Here is a 21,047-nt window from a genome sequence, read left to right as displayed (position 1 = left end):
TAGGAGACAGAACGCCTCTCGTTCCTAAGCGGTATGACAGCTGCGTGGTCCCATGGTGTTTATACTTGCATACTATTGTTTGTACAGATGAACGTGGTACCTTCAGAAATTTGGAAATTGCTCCCAAGGATGAACCAGACTTGTGGAGGTCTACAATTTTTCTTCTGAGGTCTTGGTTGATTTCTTTTGATTTTCCCATGATGTCAAGCAAAGAGGCACTGAGTTTGAAGGTAGGCCTTGAAATACATCCACAGGTACACCTCCAACTGACTCAAATTATGTCAATTAGCCTATCAGAAGCTTCTAAAGCCATGACATCATTTTCTGGAATTTTCCAAGCTGTTTAAAGGCACAGTCAACTTAGTATATGTAAACTTCTGACCCATTGGAATTGTGATACAGTGAATTATAAGTGAAATAATCTGTCTGTAAACAATTGTTGGAAAAATTAATTGTGTCATGCATAAAGTCGAAGTCCTAACCTACTTGCCAAAACTATAGTTTGTTAACAAGAAATTTGTGGAGTGGTTGAAAAATGAGTTTTAATGACTCCAACATAAGTGTATGTAAACTTCCGACTTCAACTGTATATACAGTGCATTCAGAAAGTATGCAGACCCCTTCACTTTCTCCACATTGTTGCGTTACAGCCTTAATGTAAAATGGATTAAATAGTCCCCCCCCCCAAGCTACACACAATACCCCATAATGACAAAGCAAAAACAGTTTTATTAAAAATAAACTGAAATATTACATTTACATAAGTATTCAGACCCTTACTCAGTACTTTGTTGAAGCACCTAAGGTAGGAATTACAGTCTCGAGTCTTCTTGGGTATGAAGCTTCAAGCTTGGCACGCCTGTATTTGGGGAGTTTCTCCCATTCTTCTCTGAAGATGCTCTCAAGCTCTGTCAGGTTCAATGGGGAGCGTTGCTGCACAACTATTTTCATGTCTCTCCAGAGATGTTAGATTGGATTCAAGTCCGGGCTCTGGCTGGGCCACTCAATTACATTCAGAGACTTGTCCTGAAGTCACTCGCACATTGTCTTGGCTGTGTGCTTAGGGTCATTGCCCTGTTGGAAGGTAAAACTTCGCCCCAGTCCGAGGTCATGAGTGCTCTGGAGCAGGTTTTCATCAAGGATCTCTCTGTACTTTGATCTGTTCATCTTTCCCTCAATCCTGTTAGTCTCCCAGCCCCTGCTGCTGAAAAACATCCCCACAGCATGATGCTTCACCGTAGGGATGGTGCCAGGTTTCCTCCAGACGTGACGCTTGGCATTCAGGCCAAATAGTTCAACTTGGTTTCATCAGACCAGAGAATCTTGTTTCTTATGATCTTTAGGTGCCTTTTGGCAAACTCCAAGCGGGCTGTTGTATGCCTTTTACTGAGTAGTGGCTTCTGAACTCTGTCAGAGTTACCATTGGATTATTGGTCACCTCCCTGACCAAGGCCCTTCTCCCCCGACTGCTCTGTTTGGCTGGGCAGCCAGCTCTAGGAAGAGTATTGGTGGTTCCAAACTTCTTCCATTCTTAAATGCTGCAGAATTTTTTTGGTACCCTTCTGTCCCTCGACACAATCCTGTCTCGGAGCTCTGCGGAACAATTATTTTGAGCTCGTGGCTTGGTTTTTGCTCTGACATGCATTGTCAACTGTGGGACCTTATATGAACATGCGTGCCTTTCCAAATGTCCTGTCAATTGAATTTACCACAGGTGGATCCAATCAAGTTGTAGAAACATCTCAAGGATGATCAATGGAAACAGGATGCACCTGAGCTCAATTTAAAGTCTCATAGCAAAAGGTCTGAATACTTCTTAAATAAGGTATCTTTTTAAATGTTATTTTTTTATACATTTGCAAACATTTCTACAACCTGCTTTTGCCTTGTCATCATGGGGTAATGTGTGACATTTTTCATAAATCCATTTTAGAATAAGGCTGTAACTTAACATTTGGAAAAAGTTTAAGGGTTTGAATATTTTCCAAATGCACTGTAGCTCTGTGTTTGTGGTTGTCATCTGTCATGTCTGTAAATTATGATGATTTAATGTTGTCTAAACTCAGTGATCTTCAATGCCAGACAAGTTCCTGTAGAAGCCCAAATATATTAACTGAATTGATCACTATCTTTCACCTTTCTCACAATTTTCTGCTAAAATTGGTTATGTCTAATATTCAAAGCCAACAATAGTAAATCATATTATTCATCCAGACATAACATTGTTTGAGGCTTTGGAATTACAACACAAGTCAAAGCTGGTTAATTTAAATTTATACATATATTTTACACGTGAGGACAGTGAAAGCATTTTTTCAAATTCATACATATGTAAAAAAGGTGATATACTGTCCAAATTATATTGTCTATAATACTGTAGACAAAGAGGTTCGAACATTAGCTCAGAGGAAATTAAAAAGAATATAGATACAAAAAAATATGTATATCTGTATAAATATATATTCAAGAGTAACAAAATTGTACTATACATTAAGGAGGATCAAAGACATGAGAAACTCCCGAGAGTATAAATACAAAAAGGTACATAGATTTTTTTTAAATCCCATCATGAGTCATTACATAAGATCTCAAATCAGTCAAAGATTGTCAGTCATCACTTTCAAAACTCAGATACAGGGAAACCACACATCATCCACAGCACACCTAATACAAAACACTCATACACACGAGAAAACTGACTCGGTGAGCAGTTTCTTTTTAAAGCTATTTTTCACTGAGTAGTCCATCATGGTGGATTGGCAAGCCCACTTGCGCTGACAAAGATGATCAAATTAAGTGAATTTGATGCCCAATCCTGAAGACATGAGGCATATTATAAAAAATATGTCCATTTCAATTCATTTTGTCATGCAAGTGAGCAAAAACATTAATGGCACGTTTAAACAATTGTCATTGTTTCAAATATTTCCCTCATATTATGTCACAAATCTGATCTTTGAGATACATATTGGTGCACTTAGAATGTTTGGGAATTGACATACGGCAGAACTTGCAACTTCTTGACCCTTCCGTCAGTATGCAATCATATATGGAATACTGTTATTCAGTTGGACATACAAGACTGCGTCAATGGTTGATTGTCAATAAGCATATGGAGATATTGGAGAAAATAAAGCATTTCCTGCTTTGAGCAGTGCTCCACTGCATAACAACAATTCTTTAACACAAGCATAATATTAATGGTCAAATTAACCTGTGGTCATTAGGATGCATTAAAATGTACCAATAATAGTCTGTCATTTACCATACTTGGGCTTGTAATACAAAGGAGGCTATTTATTCATATATTTGACACTTTATAACCAATCCTGCCCAGCTTTCCTTTTGTCTCTGAAACACATCTTTCTCTATCACTTGTCTGTCTCTCTCCCTCTTCCATCCCTACTCTCCTACACACAGGGCCAGCCCAGTTGCAGAGAGCAGGAACGCTGCTGTCGTTATTCTGCACAAACACTGATCATCAACATCATCTTGTGGTGGATAGACATGCACCAACATTCATTGAAAAAAGCACTTTCAAACTCAAACACACTGGCAAGCAAACCCACACTTTTCCTTTACACAACAAGGAAAGAAGTACGTATACATGAAATAATGAGAAAAATGCAAATAATATTCATCACAATAATAAGCAGCATTGGGTCATGTAACTATACGGAAAATATATAAACCAATATAATATATATTTGTACATAGCGTGTTTCAGTATTAAAAAAATCAAAAGGATAATTGTAAGTGTTTACAAAAGGATATATTGTATTTTCTGTATTGCACATAGTATGACTATCACATGTTTCTGCCATGTCTCCATACGGACCGAGGAGACTGTGTGGACACTTGGATGTGTTAACTCTATAATACTGCGTGTGTGGAAGTGGTGCACTAGCAGGTTGGACTTTGAAATGTCAATGTGGCTAAAAAGCACAGCATCAGTAATGTCACAGTACATGACAGTCTTAGAGCAGGTGTACTGTATGTGTTGTGTTGAGACATGGATAGGCGTGACTGCTTACCAAACATGTATGTAATCACGAGATCCATATCCACAACAATGCAATGATTCACACTTGTAGTTCACCTTCCTCAGAACTAGCTCAATAAAAGATAGTCATCATAATAATACCGAGAAAGGAATTGATTGACTCAAATAACAATGTCATCCATGTATCTGGCAGCTGGCACTTCAACCAAAGGAATTTGTTGTTGTTCCTACGATTATTTCCCCATCACATCCATTCTCCTGGGTCTGACACTCAAAACAGAATCATTTAGGGGTGGTAAGGGAACAACATATTGGCTCTCTAACCACAAGATGGCGGCATCCCACATCACCTATTTGGAGAAAAAAAATGTGTGTGAAGTTGAAGGTAGGAGACACACAGCTAGTTAACCTTGGGGGAATCTCTAGACTGCCATGTCAGACCGTCTACCTTTGAAAAACATCCAAACAACATTGATAGAAATGTGTAAGATAACCCTGTGGTTTTAGAGGACTTCAGGTGGTTAGCTGCAGAGGACAACCTCATTGCCCCCTCCTAGATTGTGTAGTTCAACCATCCTGCAAAGTGTGCATGTGTATGTGTATTTTGGTAGCTTATTTTGTCACAGCTGTGTGAGAAATGTTGCGTTTTGATTCTTCCTGCTAGTTAATTCAGTCCAGTCCAACCTAACGTCCAGCTCAGTCTCCAAAGCACACACTGGTTCTAGTCTCAGAAAGGAGGAGACAAGCAACCCGTGAAACAGCAAGTGTTTGTGTTTACTTCATGGGGTAAGGTCAACCTGGAAGAAGTGATCTCTGTAAGACCCAGGGTGGAAGGAATGGGACAGAGCACTATGACCACTAGAAACACGCATGGTCACGGTCCCAGCGTCAAACTCTTATCTGAACACTTTTGTAAACCTCCACAGTGCAGTGGGAGCCTTTTAGAAGAACTACCTGTTCTGATTAGTATTTTTTCATAACAATCCTCTGGCATCATTATCCCATGCCTAGCCCTTGTACAGTTAGTTGTTTCTTGGTCCCAGATCAGGGGTTCTTACTGTAGCCTCTGCTCACGCTGTAGATTCCACACAGTAGTGCTTGAATTGTTGAACAGATGTCAGGCTGTCCTGTTCTCAATATCTCACTCGTTCTCAGTCTCTCAAAACCACATATACAGAGGCACGCACACACACATGAACATACATTCACAGTGGTAGATGGGAGGTTGGCAGACAGGGTCTCAGGTGCTGAGTGTTGATTTGCTGGAGAGAGAGAGCGAGAGAGAAAGAGAGAGGGGGGCATGGTTTAGAAAGCCAACAGTCTGGGCTCTTCTACACATACACAGGCTCACAGCCCTCCCCCTGCTCTTCCTCCTCCTCATCCTCTTCTTCCTCAGGGCCCATGCTGCTGGGAGGCCCCTGGCTGTGGCTGGTCTCTGGGGGCTTGGGATAGCGGAAGGGGCAGCCGTTGTCATCAAAGAACCTGCGGAAGGTGAACTCGTAGAAGGCGTGCTCCGGGTGTTTCCCGTGTGGGGTGCAGAGGGTCTCCCAGGCCCGGTTGCTGTCTCCGCTATCACTCCACGCCCCGGGACCCCCATCCTCCTCCACTGGGTCGAAGTTGGAAGTGTCCATGGGGTGGGCAATCTTGGGCCGGTAAGGGGCAGGCTGGGTGCGCAGGTTGCTGGAGAAGTCCATCTGGTCGAAGAAGGGATGAGTTTTGATCTCGCCGGCGCCGTTGCTCCCAAGACGTTCCTCTGGGGAGCAGCAGAGACGGCCGATGATGTCGACAGCCTCGGGGCTGAGCTTGATCTGCGGAGGCACCTGCAGCGTGCTCTCCCAGTTTATCACCTGAAGAGGAAAGGGAAGGGGGAGACCGTGAGGATAAAGTATGTTTCAGAGCTGCAATTGAGGAGTGATATGGTATTTCCACATTCAGTAGTTTTACTGAGCCGTGAGTCGACTGACTACTAACCTTAATCTGTGTCTCGGTGGGTGTCGGGGCCAGGAAGGGGGGCTGTCCCACCAGCATTTCAAACAAGATCACTCCCACACTCCACCAGTCACACAGCTGGGTGTACCCTGCAAGGACAACAGCACAACTGCTCACTAACAAGATTATAATAGGCTTCTTTATTTCATATATCAAACATACACCTACTCCACCATGCCTGGTCTTGCCCTCACCTTTGCGCAACAACACCTCAGGGGCGATGTAGTTGGGCGTGCCCACCAGAGAGTGTGCCAGGCAGCGCTGGTGTTGCCGTGTCGCCCGCTGCTCTAGGGTCTGCAGCCGGTCGCCACAACGACAGTTGGACACGTCGTCCCAGAAGTCACTGGGCTCCATGCTGTCCTGTCTGATGTGGCTCCCTGGAGAGAGGAGAGGATATTACATATAGATCATATCAAGAGGAAGACGTCTATACAAAAGCATCTACGCAGTGAAAGAACTTGTTCTTTGTCTTGTCCCCTGCTCACCTTTCTGATAGTACTTGGAGTTGTGCGTCCAGCGGAAGCCAGTGCAGAGGCCAAAGTCGGTCAACTTGATGTGTCCGTCCAGGTCGATGAGGATGTTGTCCGGCTTGATGTCGCGGTGGATGAAGCCCATCTTGTGGACACTCTCGATGGCCAGCGTCAGCTCAGCCACGTAGAAGCATGCCAGCGGCTCGGGGAAGATGCCCATGCGGATCAGCAGGCTCATCATGTCTCCTCCGGGGATGTAGTCCATGACAAAGTAGAGGCTATCCCGGTCCTGGAACGAGTAGTACAGACGCACCACCCACTCGTTGTCTGCCTCCGCCAGGATGTCACGCTCAGCCTTAGGGTTAGAAAGAATAAGAAAAAACTTTATTGTCCATTCCACACCAGACGCTGAAATGTGCTTTTGGCATCACAATAACATGGAAACATCACCAGGTGCAACGCGTCATCATGATAATTTGCCTTCAGCTTTACCTTGACGTGGGCCACCTGGTTGCGGTTGAGCACGTCCTTCTTGCGCAGCGTCTTCATGGCATACAGGGCTCCCGTGTCCACCTTGCGGGTCAGGCACACCTCACCGAAGGCCCCGATCCCCAACGTCTTGATCTTGATAAACATGGCCTTGTCCATCTTGGCACGGCGCAGCCGGTTGTAGTTGGACTCCTTCTGGTTAAGCATCTTCCTCATCTGCTCCTGCTCCGCCTCTGATAGGCCAGCCTTAAAAAAGGTTAAGTTGCCTTGGTAAAATACGGTATACATACCTTACTACTATTATATTATATTTGATGTTGCTAATGTCTCAATCAACTGTGAATGTAGGGGGAAAAAATATCTAATGTATTACTTGACTAGTAAAAGCCATTTTCTGTTTGTATAATTTCATAACATTCTATCAAAAGGACTGAACCCTGAGTTTTTCTAAATGTTTTGGACAAGCTGTTACATATAAAGCCATGCACTCATTGACTCCCATTCTAAGCATGTAGGGTTTTCGAGGTGTAGGGTCTTGAGGACAACACAAGTCCTCAAAACCTTTAGGTCTCTCTCTGTCTCACCTTGGACATCTCCTGCTCTAGCTGTAGCCTGCGGTTCAGTTTCTGCTGGTGGGTCTTCATCACATTCTCCACATGCTGCTCCATGTAGAACTTGAAGGCGAAGGGCGAGTAGCTTTTAATGCGCGACTCCCTCTTCTCCTGATCACGTCCATTCTTCCTCACCGGCACCGGCGATGTCTGGATCTGCTTCTTGTTTTTCACTGCCTTCTCTCCTTTCCCAGACTTGGTCTTCTCTTTCACCTGGCTCTCCTCTGCCTTTCCTCCTCCACTACCACCATGTGGCCTAGAAGGAGTGTTGAGGTCTGGGGCTCCACACATAGCTCCTCCTGGTCCCTCCAGGGGCCCTGCCTCTGAAGCAGCCCCAGACATGTGCAGGGTTTTGGGGTAGGGAGGTGGTGGACAGCGGGTCTCCTGGGCATGCTCCAGAGAGTAGGCCTCTTCAGGCATGTAGGCGAGGGGCTCAGATGCTTCCTGAGCAGCCAACCAGCCAGGGTGACATGGCCCCACAGCAGTCTTCGGCTCGGGCCTCATTACTCGGATGCTCTTCACAGGCTGCTGGATGGGGGGCGAAGTCACTGCTGTGATGGTGTTGGGTTGTCCCAGGGACGGGTCCTGCTTGCCAGGAGCTGGGGTGACCAGGGTGGGTCGGACGTTGTTTGGGGGCACTGACCGGTTGTTGAAGGAGTTGGTCCTACTGGGGACCCGCACCTCTCCCCGGAAGGGCCCCTGAGGCTGGGGCTGCCTGGCTGGAGGGGCCCCCTCAGGCCCCTGGGGACCGGCCCAGTGGTGCTGGTGCTGCTCGTACAGGTCCAGGTTAAGGCTGGCTCTAGAGGGTGTGAGCAGGTCAGAGAAATCTGGCCCCAGGGCAGCGGCGGCTCCACCGGGTGAGCGGGACATCATGTGGACCTGGTGTGAGGTTGGGCTGGACTGCTGGGGGTGGGGCGGTATGTACATGTTAGGAGGGTACCCTCCCCCATTCTGGCCCATGACCCCTTTCCCCTGCATGTTGACGTAGTTGTCGGGTGCCAGCGGCGGCATCTTGTTCTGGAAGGAGGCACTCCTCTGCACGCCGTAGCTTGAGGGCTCCAACATGTGAGGCCGGACGTGGCCATAGTCATAGTGGGGTCCTGGGACAGGGCCTCCTGGTGCCTGGGGCTGGAGCTGCAGGGGCTGGCTGGGGACACTGTAGCCCATCATGGCCTGCTCCATACTGCCTGGGTAGGCATTCTGCGTGGTGCCTGGGGTATACATGGGGTTCCCTGGATTGGCTGGAGGGTAGGCTGCCATGGCTGGAGTGTAGGCTCCCATGCTGAGAGGGCGTCCCATGGGGTTACCTATGGCAGGACCCTGTACCGCGACCGAGGGGGGCATCATGTAGTTCATGACAGGAGGGGTGCCCATGTAGGCGCCCTCTGGCCCATAACCAGCACCCTCATACATCGGCGCCCCCATCTGGTGGTAGGGAGGCATGGCGCCCTCACTTGTTCCCTCCAATGGTGGTCTGTGGTCCATTGAGTTTGGAATGCCCCCTTTGCCTGTGGACAGAAATCATAGTGGGGAGTGAGTTCATATCCTTACTGCATTTCAAATTTATGTGCATATATTTAGAATGTACCGTGCATTCGGATACTATTCAGACCCCTTCACTTTTCCCACATTTTGCTACATTACAGCCTCATTCTAAAATGGATTAAATAAAACATTTTCCTCATGAATCTACACACAATAACCCATAATGACAAAGTCAAATCAGCTTTTTAGACATTTTTGCAAATGTATTACAAATAAAAACTGGAAATATCTTATTTAGATAAGTATTGCTATGAGATTTGAAAATGAGCTCAGGTGCATCCTGTTTCCATTTATCATCCTTGAGATGTTTCTGCAGTCCACTTGTGGGAAATACAATTGACTGGACATGATTTGGAAAGGCACACACCTGTCTATATAAGGTCCCACAGTTGGCAATGCATGTCAGAGCAAATACAAATGTCCGTAGAGCTCCGAGACAGGATTGTGTCGAGGCACAGATTTTTATTTTTTATTTAACCTTTATTTAAGATCTGGGGTAGGGTACCAAAAATGTCTGCAGCATTGAAGGTCCCCAAGAACACATTGGCCTCCATCATTCTTTATTGGAAGAAGTTTGGAACCACCAAGACTCTTCCAAGAGCTGGACGCCCTGCCAAACTGAGCAATCGGGATGTCTGTCACTCTGACAGACATCCAGAGTTCCTCTGTGGAGATGAGAGAACCTTCCAGAAGGACCAACATCACTGCAGCACTCCACCAATCAGGCCTTTATGTTAGTGGCCAGACAAAAGCCACTCCTCAGTAAAAGGCACATGACAGCCTGCTTAGAGTTTGCAAAAGGCACCTAAAGGACTCTCAGAACATGAGAAACAAGATTCTCTGCTCTGATTAAACCAAGATTGAACTCTTTGGCCTGAATGCCAAGCGTCACGTCTGGAGGAAACCTGGCACCATCCCTACGGTGAAGCATGGTGGTGGCAGTATCATGCTGTGGGGATGTTTTTAAGCTGCAGGGACTGGGAGACTCGTCAGGATCGAGGGAATGATAAACGGAGCAAAGTACAGAGTGATCCTTGATGAAAACTTGCTCCAGAGCGCTCTTGACCTCATACTGGGATGACGGTTCACCTTCCAACAGGACAACGACCCTAAGCACACAGCAAAGACAACACAGCAGTGGCTTCGGGACAAGTCTCTGAATGTCCTTGAGCAGCCCTGCCAGGGCCCGGACTTGAACCCGATCGAACATCTCTGGAGACAGATCTTGAGAATATCTGTAGAGATGAATGGGATAAACTCCACAAATACAGGTGTGCCAAGCTTGTAGAGTCATACCCAAGAAGGCTCGTGGCTGTAATCGCTGCCAAAGGTGTTTCAACAAAGTACTGAGTAAAGGGTCTGAATACTTATGTAAATGTCATATTTCCATTTTTTACTTTTAATACATTTGCAAACATTTCTATCAACCTGTTGTAGCTTTGTCACCAATGTAATCCTTTTTAGAATAAGACTGTACATTTATGAAATGTAGAACAAGTAAAGGGGTCTGAATACTTCCCGAATGCACTGTATGTACATGAGTTGTATTACCTGGTGAGGTCTGTTTGATGACCTGGACGATGAGTTCATTGCGGGGGTCCAGGTATCCCATCTTACTGATGTACTCCAGAGCAGCCTCAATGTTTCTGCTGCCCGTCTGCTTCAGAGCCCGCACCGCCATTTCCTGGTGGCAAAACAACGGTGTTGAAAAGACACTGATAAATCATTGAGAGACTGTGACTGATGACACTCATCCATCTCATTTTGTGGAACAGATTGCATTATTTTAGTGCCAGATAGTGTATAGCCTCTTCTGTTGTCATTGTCTCTTCTATTGTCAACCATGCACACATAAGGACATGATGATTTCAACAGCCCCTCAGCAGGCCTTGCACCTGCATCCTCTTCTCCTGGGGTCATGCACCAGCCACTTCCTGAGCCACACACACACAACAACATAAAACAGAGAACATAGAACCTTCCCTTTTACATTCTTTCAACAGCACGATATTTTTTATGACAAGGACCTCTACGGTGACAGTCCTGTACCATACTGTAGTACATATTTTAGGATTTATATAAAGATCATGCAGGTTATCCTACTATTTTCATACTGGCTGATAGGCAGCGTACAAACAACAGCCATTAAACATCAGTGAGTGAGACGTGAAAATAAAGCCGACACAAGCTGTGACCGTTCTTTAACTAGGCGACGCACACCTACATGAGGAAATACCCCTTAATGTCATATGACCTCACTCTAAAGACATTCAACCCATACCTCAGTGTGGCCCTCAGTCAACACAGGCATTCAGCCCCACACTGCCTCCGCTGGTAAGTTAGAGAACTTCAACCAAATCCTACTGCGCATCTGAAAGAACCACTGGAGGTTGTTGTTTAAAACATAGAATCAAGACTAATCTTGATGGATGTTGAATATGAATATTACATTTGACAGAAAATAAACTAGAGCTAGCGTTGTGGCGGTCATTCATTTTTGTCAGACGGTTATTGTCATGCATAAGACTGCAGGTCTCAAGGTAATTGACCGTTAATTAACATAAACACGTTTAGCATCTCCAGACCTCCACGCATACAAGCTGCTGATGTGCGCCTTTGGAACGTTGCATGAAAGAAAAGTTAGAAATCAATTGAATATATACCATCACCAATGAATGTATTTTCAGCAGGTCTAAAGAAACATTATTATTTGAAGAAAATGTATTTCAGAAGAACAAAATGTGAGTTGGCCTACTGTATGTTATCTGGCTATGTGCCATGCTATAGGCTGTAGGCTTGTTAATTTAGCAGACAATATATGCTTATGAGTCATGTTCCATTATTTGATATTATTTTATAGTAATAAGAATATAATTGAACAGCTGAATAAAATATAAAGTATATTTCGAATTCCTGGAGTGAGAGTGCACATATGAAGCGGCTATGTTGAGAGTAAAAGTAATCATTTGAAACCGGTCCTATTCACTAGATTTAGACTTATTTGTCAACTGTAGTTGAGAATGATACAAACCTTAAAATGTCTTAGAAATCAAAAGATATATGGGCTGCATGATGAAACTATAGGATAGAGGACTTTAGAAAGTCGCAAAAATATGTTCTAATTTTAACCCATCAGACTATATAGACTAAGTTTAATCTTGTCTTTACTAATATGTCAAATTAGTTTTGATTTACAATGTCCCATTATTAAATGGGCAGAAATTGAGGCCACTTTCCCGTTGGTTTGTTTAGGTTACTCCGGTTACTTCACCACACGCAACTGGTGATATTCTGCCCAAACTGTATGCCATGGGCTCTGTTCCCACCCTGTTTCTACAGCTACTCGGTGCTTCAGTTGGGAAACCAAGTGAAATCTGTTTGGGAACATGGATAGTAACATGTTTTCACACCTAAACATTTCATGAAACTGTTGCCACCCCCTCTCTCTGTGCGCTGGAGAAAGGAATGAAGAAGAGAGGGGAGGAGAAGGAAATGGACAGTAGTGAGATATTCTCTAGCTATAAGGTCATGTGTCAGCCGATTAACTATGAAAATAAATAAAATGCCCTATTACTAGGCTATTCAAAATCAAATTCACTACAAACTGTAGACTAACTCAATTTAGGATAGACCAATTATACACCAAAGATATCTTAAAATCAGTATTTTGGTGTAATATGCAGAAGGCTATGTATTGTATAACAGCACAGAAATGTTAATTCAGTTTTTTTTTGGGGGGGGGTGTCTTCGACTCATTACGGCTTGGGCCTATGAATATTCATAAGTTCTAATATGCATGTTTTGAATTAATCATTACCTTAGAAAGTGCGGTCTATTTCTTTGTATTAGACTTTGAAGCAATATCCACAACAACCATGTTTTCCACTTAGTTTCAACCCGTTGTTGAATTTCTTTCTTCAAATTGATCATCACAGTGAGGTGAGTTTTAGAAGCAGATATTGTTTTAATTTTAGATTGCGTTTATGTCAGAGTGGTTAGAGGGTCAATAGAACCCTGACTACCAGGCCATTTGCGACCTGATGATCGTTAGCGAGTTGGGTACTACTAACGCATATACAGAGTGCATAAGAGGAGGTTACAGATGACTCAACGGTCACTTAGAATTTGACTGCAGTCATCGCAACAACCCTAACTAGGGCTAAACACATTTTAAGGACTGAAGTGGACTTTAAACTAGTTTAAAGAGACTAATGCAGCCATCCACAGGTTCTGACACAGACTGGGTGCTTCCATTTGCAGGGAGGAAACTTAAGGGTTTAAAAACAGGGCTGCATAGCGACAGAACACAATCAGCTCTCAGAACCAGGAAACAACGGAGCCACAGATATTCTACACAATGTGTGTGTACATCAGAGTGGGCCTGCCCATATCACTGAACCAAAACAAACTCTTTCCCTCCCTTTCCCTCACGCATAACACACACACATACTAGCGTACAGGCACAGGAAACCAAAAATAAACACTCACTTCCACAGGCCAGGAAGTAAAGAATTCCAGCTATTTGGAAATCTGTATTTTTGGGTGTCTTTTCCTCCCATTGCTCTCCTTCCCTCTCACATACTCTCATCTTCTCCCTCTGTTTGTCTACTAGACTCATGTGCCTAAAATATCCTCAACCACATTTGCACCCTTGTTATAATGGTTACAGCAACAAGCCAGGGAGTTATCTCAAACACACAAGGCCTCTGTCACATCCTGTTAACCTCATCATTACATAAAGGCAGCGACCACATCATTTCATATGTCAGAGGTTTAATATTCTTAGTGTGCATAAGATTCCTGTCTCCCCTCCACTCCCCCAGGCCCGCCCCTCGTACAGTAATAGTGCAGCCGCTGTACACATGAAGGAAGGTGGAGGAGAGGAAAAGAGCTCCTCCACACTCCACCCCTCCCAGTGGCCCCTCCTCGCTCCCCACCAAAACATTTCCTCTTTTACTGCGATTATGTAACTTGAGGCAGCGCTGTGTAATTTGTGGCTGGAGGAGGAGAGGCTGCTGATAAGAATAAGGCCAGAGGGCCCTTGGGGATGGAGGGGGGTTGAGACTAGAGAGGCCACTCACTACAGTGGCCATTATGGCTGTGGAATGTGTAGGAAAATACAGGCCCGGGCTCACTCAATGGTCTGTTCAGTGGCCCCTAGGTTACAGTCGCCTAAAAAGACCAGGACCGTCCATCATACGACACGCCTGGTGGCTGGTCCAGAAAACTAAAAGCATTTATGTAAAGGGCGGAGGACTGATTCAGTTGCTAAATGGTCGTAATGTTGTTGTTAATGTCTTCACTGGACCCGTTCCTCGGTCCGACTGGGTTAACTTGAGGAGGCCGTCCTAGGACAAACACAGTGCCAGGCGACCGCAGCTTCGCTCACTGAGACACCATATCTACAATCCATTACATCACTATGATGGTGAAAGCCAGACGACAAACAGTCAAAGTCAGTAGGCAGGAAAAGAGTTGCATCTATCTGGCTTGTGTCTTTCTTCCCTCCCTCTCGCCCCACTATCTCTAATTCTACTGTGCCGAGGTCTGAGGAGCGTTTTTTCCCTAGCACAGACTTCAGTTAAGCATTCTTTAAAATGAGAGTGCTGCCATCACAGGGCAGAGCCCTTTAAAATTTAAAATGCCCTGATCTTCGGACAGTTATTGGTGTTTAAAGAGACTGAACTCTGCTGAACAGCCTGACCCTTATTACTTAGAAATACTCAGAGAACTTGCATCCCTGTAATAAGGCTATCCATATCTGAAATATAGTAGGCTTTATTTCTTTAGGCGAAAGGTGAGCATGTGTGAGCTGACAATTTCCTGCAGAAACCTTCGCTCTCCTCTTCTAGCTCTCTCTGGAGTGGACAAGACATTCACTCGTTCCAAAAGAAGATGAAGAAACCAACTGATATTTTAACATTTCTGCGTTCCACATTATGTAACCATTGTACTGTACTCTGGATATTATGACATTGAATGGCGCTTTCAACATCCACATTTGTGAGTTATGTTAGGCACTTACAGGACATGATTATAGAACCAGCATTTAAGCTGAGACATTGATACAGACGAGAGCAGATTCTCCCACTTGAAAGCGCACAGACACTCACTCACTCTCCAGTCCTCACCTGGTCACAGCCAGCATTGACCAACTCCTGCAGCATCTGTCGGTTGACGTCTCCAGCAGGGTGGGTGGAGCCAGAGGGGCCAGACTCATTGGCAAAGGGCATGAGGGACCTGCGGATCTCTCTCAAAGCGTTCTGGTAGTTGTTGAACTTCTGAGGGGGCCGGAGCTGCTGCTGGCGACTCCCGGGGTCTTTGCCCTTGCTTTCGGTCCCGCGGCCCCCCTCACCCCAGGAGCTGCCCCCATGGAGGGCCTGGCTCACCAGCTTGGCTGGCTGCTTCAGCCCCTCCTTGATCTCCTGGAGGCGCTGGCGCGTGTTGCCCACATACGGAGCAGCGGGGAACGTCTTGGGCCTCATGACACTCCCCTGTTTTAGTATCTAGCCTAGGGAACTCACACCCAAACAGACACCCACAACTGACACAACACTCGTAAGCTTGCTCTGGAACTCTGTGACCTAAATAGATAAGGTCCACCAGTAGGAGAGATTTGTGGAGAGATTATGTTTCCTCCTCTCTTTCTCTTGGTCAAGGTTTTTGTTTATCTCTGTGTTGCTGGCTCCTACTGATAGGATTCCAACTGGCATTCCATGTTGTGTGTTTTAGGGATCACACTCATTCCTATTCCAAGTCATGTGAGGGGTCACAAGGATGCCCTTGGCCCAAACCACTCTGGCTCCCTTCTGTACCTGTGGAGCAAGACCAGAGCATAAAAACGTTACTAAAATGTCACTGTATGGGTAAGGTCAAGATGTGTGTGTGTGTGGTCGGGTTGTGGTCATGGTGGCCTAGGGTTACATTAGTTACACACATCTCATCAACTGTTGGGGAACTTCTCCTGTGTGATCCAATATTAACACCCCTTTGCAGTTTTATCTCCAAGAACATCGTCTACATTCTATTGTGGCAGTGCTACTCTCTGGGGCATAATAGGTGTGAAGGAAGCATATTTATCTGTGCACACGTGGAATAGTCACATAGCAACAACAATGTATTATTGCGGTGTAATTGTGTAACATAGCTATTGCGGTGTAATTGTGTAACATAGCTTTTGTGGTGTAAAACCCTATTATTGATGTATGATCGTGTATAACATTTTATTAATGTATTGGACCTGTGTAACTTAGGCATGTTCAATTATGACAATTCTTAAAATATAGGTGGTTAGCTTAGAGTGTTTGAGGCGTTTTCTGACACAAACACAGCACTCACTGTGAGTGTAGTTTTTCTAAGCAAACACATATTTAGGATGGTAGTGCCAAGCACCATAGCAATCTCCAGAATATTTCACCTCAGCTCCCATTCTTGCTTTGCGTGCCACATCTGACCCATAGCATTCCATTCCACAAGTGACGACAAGAAAACTCATACCATTGCATCACGGGGCAGAGCGGACCAAAATAAACAACAGAAAAATAGATTTCCACTGAAAAACAACAGAAAGGAGAGTAGAGACAGGGTCTCCTACTTAAAAGGCTCATACATGTTTTAAACCCACTAGTAGGAACAGTGGGCTGGCCTGCAGTTGACAGAGTGTACTCATGTGTATAGTGTACAGATGAATCAGTGATTGCTTTTCTACGTGTATAATGTCATTTTCTATGCTTGATTGTGTGTTTTTATGTATACGCTGAGCCACAACCAACATTTTCCCACAGGATAATAAAGTAATTATGTTATCAACCTATCTGATCTCGGCAAAATATCTAATTGTGATTTTTTTTCTCTCCAAATATTGAGATTTGACATGCAAAATATATAAAAGAACTGGAATGATTTTTATTAAGATGCAAAGTGGAACACAGCATCGTGCTTGTTTGGAACAATCTGTTGACTGCATTTGACCCAACAGAACATCATGCACACTTATAATGAATCTAACAGCAAGGAGGAAGTGAGCCCGGCCATTTTAGCAAAAAAACACCCTTTTTTGGCTTGTTATTTTGGCATTAATTCGTGTCACATCTCAGTTTGAAAACAATGTCCCCCCCCAAAAAATCCTTGATTTAAAAAAGCTGCATACAAACATGGTCTCTTTCTTGAGTAAGGCAGCTCCAAAATGCAGGTGTTTCAGCCTAGCTCAGTGCTTTCTGTGGTGGAGGGACGGGCAGCGGAAATACAGTGTAGGCGTTGGTAATCGACTCCAGTTGCGCCGTGATTGGCTCAGTGTTGTGTCACTCATGGGGACACTATGTCACCACCAAATCTACAGGGACAGCTAGACAGTTCAGGCCCCCTTGGGTGCTGCCATAGATTTACATGAGAAGTGCCTGTCCAAGAACACTCAAGGTCATTGGCCACAGATAAAATGGCTTCAAATCACATTATATCTACCGTAGCTTTGATTGGACTGATCATGTCAACATCATACTTTCACAATCTTAGCTAACAAGCAGTCATCCTCATGAATTATGACAATCTCCTGGCAAATCCATTTCAATCCTTGTCATATGAAGAGAAATTATAGATTAAACCTATCGGTGCTCATTGGGCCATTGGACAAAACATTGCTCAACAAGTCTGAAATCGCATATTCAAGAATGAGTGGTTTGGAAGGAATCGATGGCTAACTGCAAGAGTTTAGAAGCAATCACTATTTTGCTTCCCCTGCCTGCTATTAGGTGGAGAGGGTGTGTGGTCCAAGTCTGGATTTATGGATTTAAAACATCGGTCTGAAAGGGTCTCCTTTCCAAGTTTAAAAGGATGAACATTCACAAGCAACACCATGGGCCAAAACAGGTTGAATTACATCGGTGTGTTCAAGACAACTGGGAACTTGGAACTCCGGCCTCTTTCTAGAGCTCCGACCTTAAGATCACTGACATCATGACTCTGAGTTACCAGTTGTCTTGAAAGCACCATAAATCGAGAGATTGCCAGACTTTGATGACAAAGTTTGCCCACAAGAAGGACCGCCACGTTCAAGTGATCACAGCAATGGTGAGTCCAAAAATATATATTGTATACTGCTGCATAAATGTAATATGCCAGGAAGATCCACTACATGACCAAAAGTATGTGGACACCTCATCAAACATCTCATTCCAAAATCAAGAGCATTCAAATGTAGTTGGTCCCCATTTGCTGCTATAACAGCTTCTACTCTTCTGTGAAGGCTTTCCACTAGATGATGATGGAACATTGCTGCGGGGACTTGCTTCTATTCAGCCACAAGAGCATTAGTGAGGTCGGGCATGGATGTTGGGCGATAGGCCTGGCTCGCATTCGGCGATCCAATTCATCCTAAAGGTGTTCGATTGGGTTGAGGTCTGGGCTCTGTGCAGGCCAGTCAAGTTCTCCACATCGATCTCGACAAACCATTTCTGTATGGACATTGCTTTGTGCACAGGGGCATTTTCATGCTGAAACAGAAAAGGGCCTTCCCTAAACTGTTGCCACAAAGTTAGAGGCACGGAATCCTGTAGTATGTCATTGTATGCTATAGCATTAAGATTTCCCTACACTGAAACTAAGGGGCCTAGCCTGAACCACGAAAAAACAGCCACAGACCATTATTTATCCTCCACCAAACTTTACAGTTAGCACTATGCAGTCGGGAAGGTAGCGTTCTCCTGGCATCCACCAAACCGGTCCCATTTTGTGAGCTTGTGTGGACTACCATTTCACAGCTGTTGCTCCTAGACAATTCCACTTCACAGTAACAGCCCTTACAGTTGACCGGGCCAGCTCTAGACTTGTTGGAAAGGTGGCATCCTATGACGGTGGCACGTTGAAAGTCACAGAGCTCTTCAATAAGGTCACTCTACTGACAATTCTTGTCTATGGAGATTGCATGGCTGTGTGCTCGATTTTATACACTTGTCAGCAACGGGTGTGGCTGAAATAACCAAATCCAGTCATTTGAAGGGGTATTGTTGCCTCTACCTTCTTAACCTTTGTGCTGTTGTCTGTGCACAATAATGTCTGTACCGTGATTTATACTGCTACCATGTTGTACAGCGACAGAATTCAGAATGTTGCTACCATGCTGTGTTGTCAAGTGTTTATGCCTTTCTCTGTTGTTGTCTAGGTCTCTCTTTATGTAGTGTTGTCTCTCTTGTCGTGATGTGTGTTTTGTCCTATTTTTATATTCATTTTTAATCCCAGCCCCCGTCCCCACAGGAGGCCTTTTGGTAGGCCGCCATTATAAATAAGAATTTGTTCTTAACTGACTTGCCTAGTTAAATAAAGTTTAAATATATATTTTTTTAAATCCACATACTTTTGTACATATAGTGTATGTCAGTAGCTAATAACGTTATCTTAAGTGTATGATGTGTAGTAAGCTGCTAGTAGCCAATGTGTCTCACCCTAATTATTTGGTCCTTCTCCCCCTCAGTACTTAGCCTACTGTTCTGACTTGGTGGTGCACATGTAGCCTATTGCCTGTTGTAGAGAAATGTAATCATTGAATATTGTAAGAGCTTTCCTTGTCTGCTTATTTATCCTATGGTTCTGACTTGGTGTACTGGGAGCATATTGTAATAATGGCCCATATTCTGAATTCTGACGCTGTACATTTCAAAAGTGCTGAACAAATAGTTATGACTACTTGCTCATTGTCTTAATCGAAATTATGGCTTGCCTCTTATATGCTCATCCTTCCATTATGCGATAGTTTGTACATGCAATTGTTTTATTGCTTATATAGGTCTCATTAGTATCTTATTCATCATTTTTGACAATGTCGGAATGATTTCATTGTTTTGCTTACTTTGTGTATTATAATAAGCTGATGTGTTTTTCTTCACGATGACGGGATACTATATAATGTTGTTGGGTCTGTAACCATGTTTGCCAGTGACAGTCTCTTGCCATTCAAATATATATATTTTTAACAATACATTCAGTAATAGACCCATGTAATTCCAGCTGATATTGCGAGGGTTGTTTTGTTTGCGCAATGCGTTGTCTGCGCGTCGGTATATTGTCTATAAAAGTGGATCCTCCTGGTTGTATTTCCCTTACTTTCTGGACCACATAGGCATTATAAAATGTTGTGTAGTGGCTTTGCTGGCATACATCTAAAAAAAGAATTGGTCGAGTTTGTCCCACCAAGATTTACATGCTAAAATCGCCAGTATGAACCCCGTCCATCACAGTGAAAAGTTAAAAAATTGTTGTTTCAATATTCTTACCATATTGATCACTTCGTGGGTTTTCTTGTCGAGGTTGTGATTAGTTTAACATTTCGAGAGTGAAAGAACGTGGGGCCTTCTCAATTTAGCGCTGGAAGCAACGCAACTCCACAGCCTGGAGCAGCCCGACATTCCAATGAAGGGAGAATTTCAGTCCCAGCAGTCTTTCTCTGGCCGAAAGCTGGTCGCGTTGGAAGAAATCCGAGGCTTTATCTTCAATTTAAATAAAATGCAGTACTAATAATAACTTTTATTTCTGTGTCTTCATCAAAATAGTTAGACTTTCCCAAAATATGAAGTTGTTAACTTACCATGAGATAGATGTATCATTCAGATTTAATCCGATAAAGAATCCAACCAAATACACTTTTCGGGAAACTTTAAATCCAATCATTTGTTGCACAACACATACGATAATTTATCGAACTTTCTCTTAACGGTAGGCCCGAGTAAATATCATGAAGAGACTCCATTTTCTCCCAACTCCAGGCAGAATTAGAATTCAGTACAAAATTGGACGACACTTACTGCATTGTTAACATTCCTGGAGTCACGTGAGGGACAAATGCACGTCAGCGCCACACATATTATAGGCGGTGCTTCCTACATGCATTTAGCTATATAATAATACAACTTGGAAATTGATGCTTGCATTTAGCAAAACCAACTAAATGTG

The 21,047-nt window shown here is 44.1% G+C and overlaps 1 protein-coding gene across 3 annotated transcripts; it reads right to left on the bottom strand.

Annotated features, from left to right (window-relative positions):
* Window positions 1–2,257: 2,257 nt before the first annotated feature.
* On the bottom strand, window positions 2,258–20,905 carry LOC109870930 (serine/threonine-protein kinase LATS2). 3 transcript variants are annotated; one of them, XM_020461636.2, is made up of 10 exons: window positions 20,683–20,905; window positions 20,372–20,584; window positions 15,239–15,922; window positions 10,659–10,791; window positions 7,536–9,070; window positions 6,955–7,197; window positions 6,478–6,817; window positions 6,187–6,369; window positions 5,975–6,081; window positions 2,258–5,850 (listed from the first exon to the last, which is right to left on the bottom strand). In XM_020461636.2, exons 3-10 carry the CDS (start codon window positions 15,590–15,592, stop codon window positions 5,335–5,337), a joined length of 3,411 nt encoding a protein of 1,136 aa, XP_020317225.1. In that variant the 5' UTR covers window positions 15,593–15,922; window positions 20,372–20,584; window positions 20,683–20,905; the 3' UTR covers window positions 2,258–5,334. The 3 variants fall into 3 exon arrangements, with proteins under 3 accessions (XP_020317225.1, XP_020317227.1, XP_020317226.1); XM_020461638.2 differs by having other exon boundaries at window positions 20,372–20,552; XM_020461637.2 differs by lacking the exon at window positions 20,372–20,584.
* Between the last annotated feature and the right edge of the window lie 142 nt (window positions 20,906–21,047).

Source organism: Oncorhynchus kisutch, linkage group LG26 (genome assembly GCF_002021735.2).
Source record: "Oncorhynchus kisutch isolate 150728-3 linkage group LG26, Okis_V2, whole genome shotgun sequence".
NCBI classification, from domain to species: Eukaryota; Metazoa; Chordata; class Actinopteri; order Salmoniformes; family Salmonidae; genus Oncorhynchus; species Oncorhynchus kisutch.
This window is presented reverse-complemented; position numbering and strand designations above follow the sequence as displayed.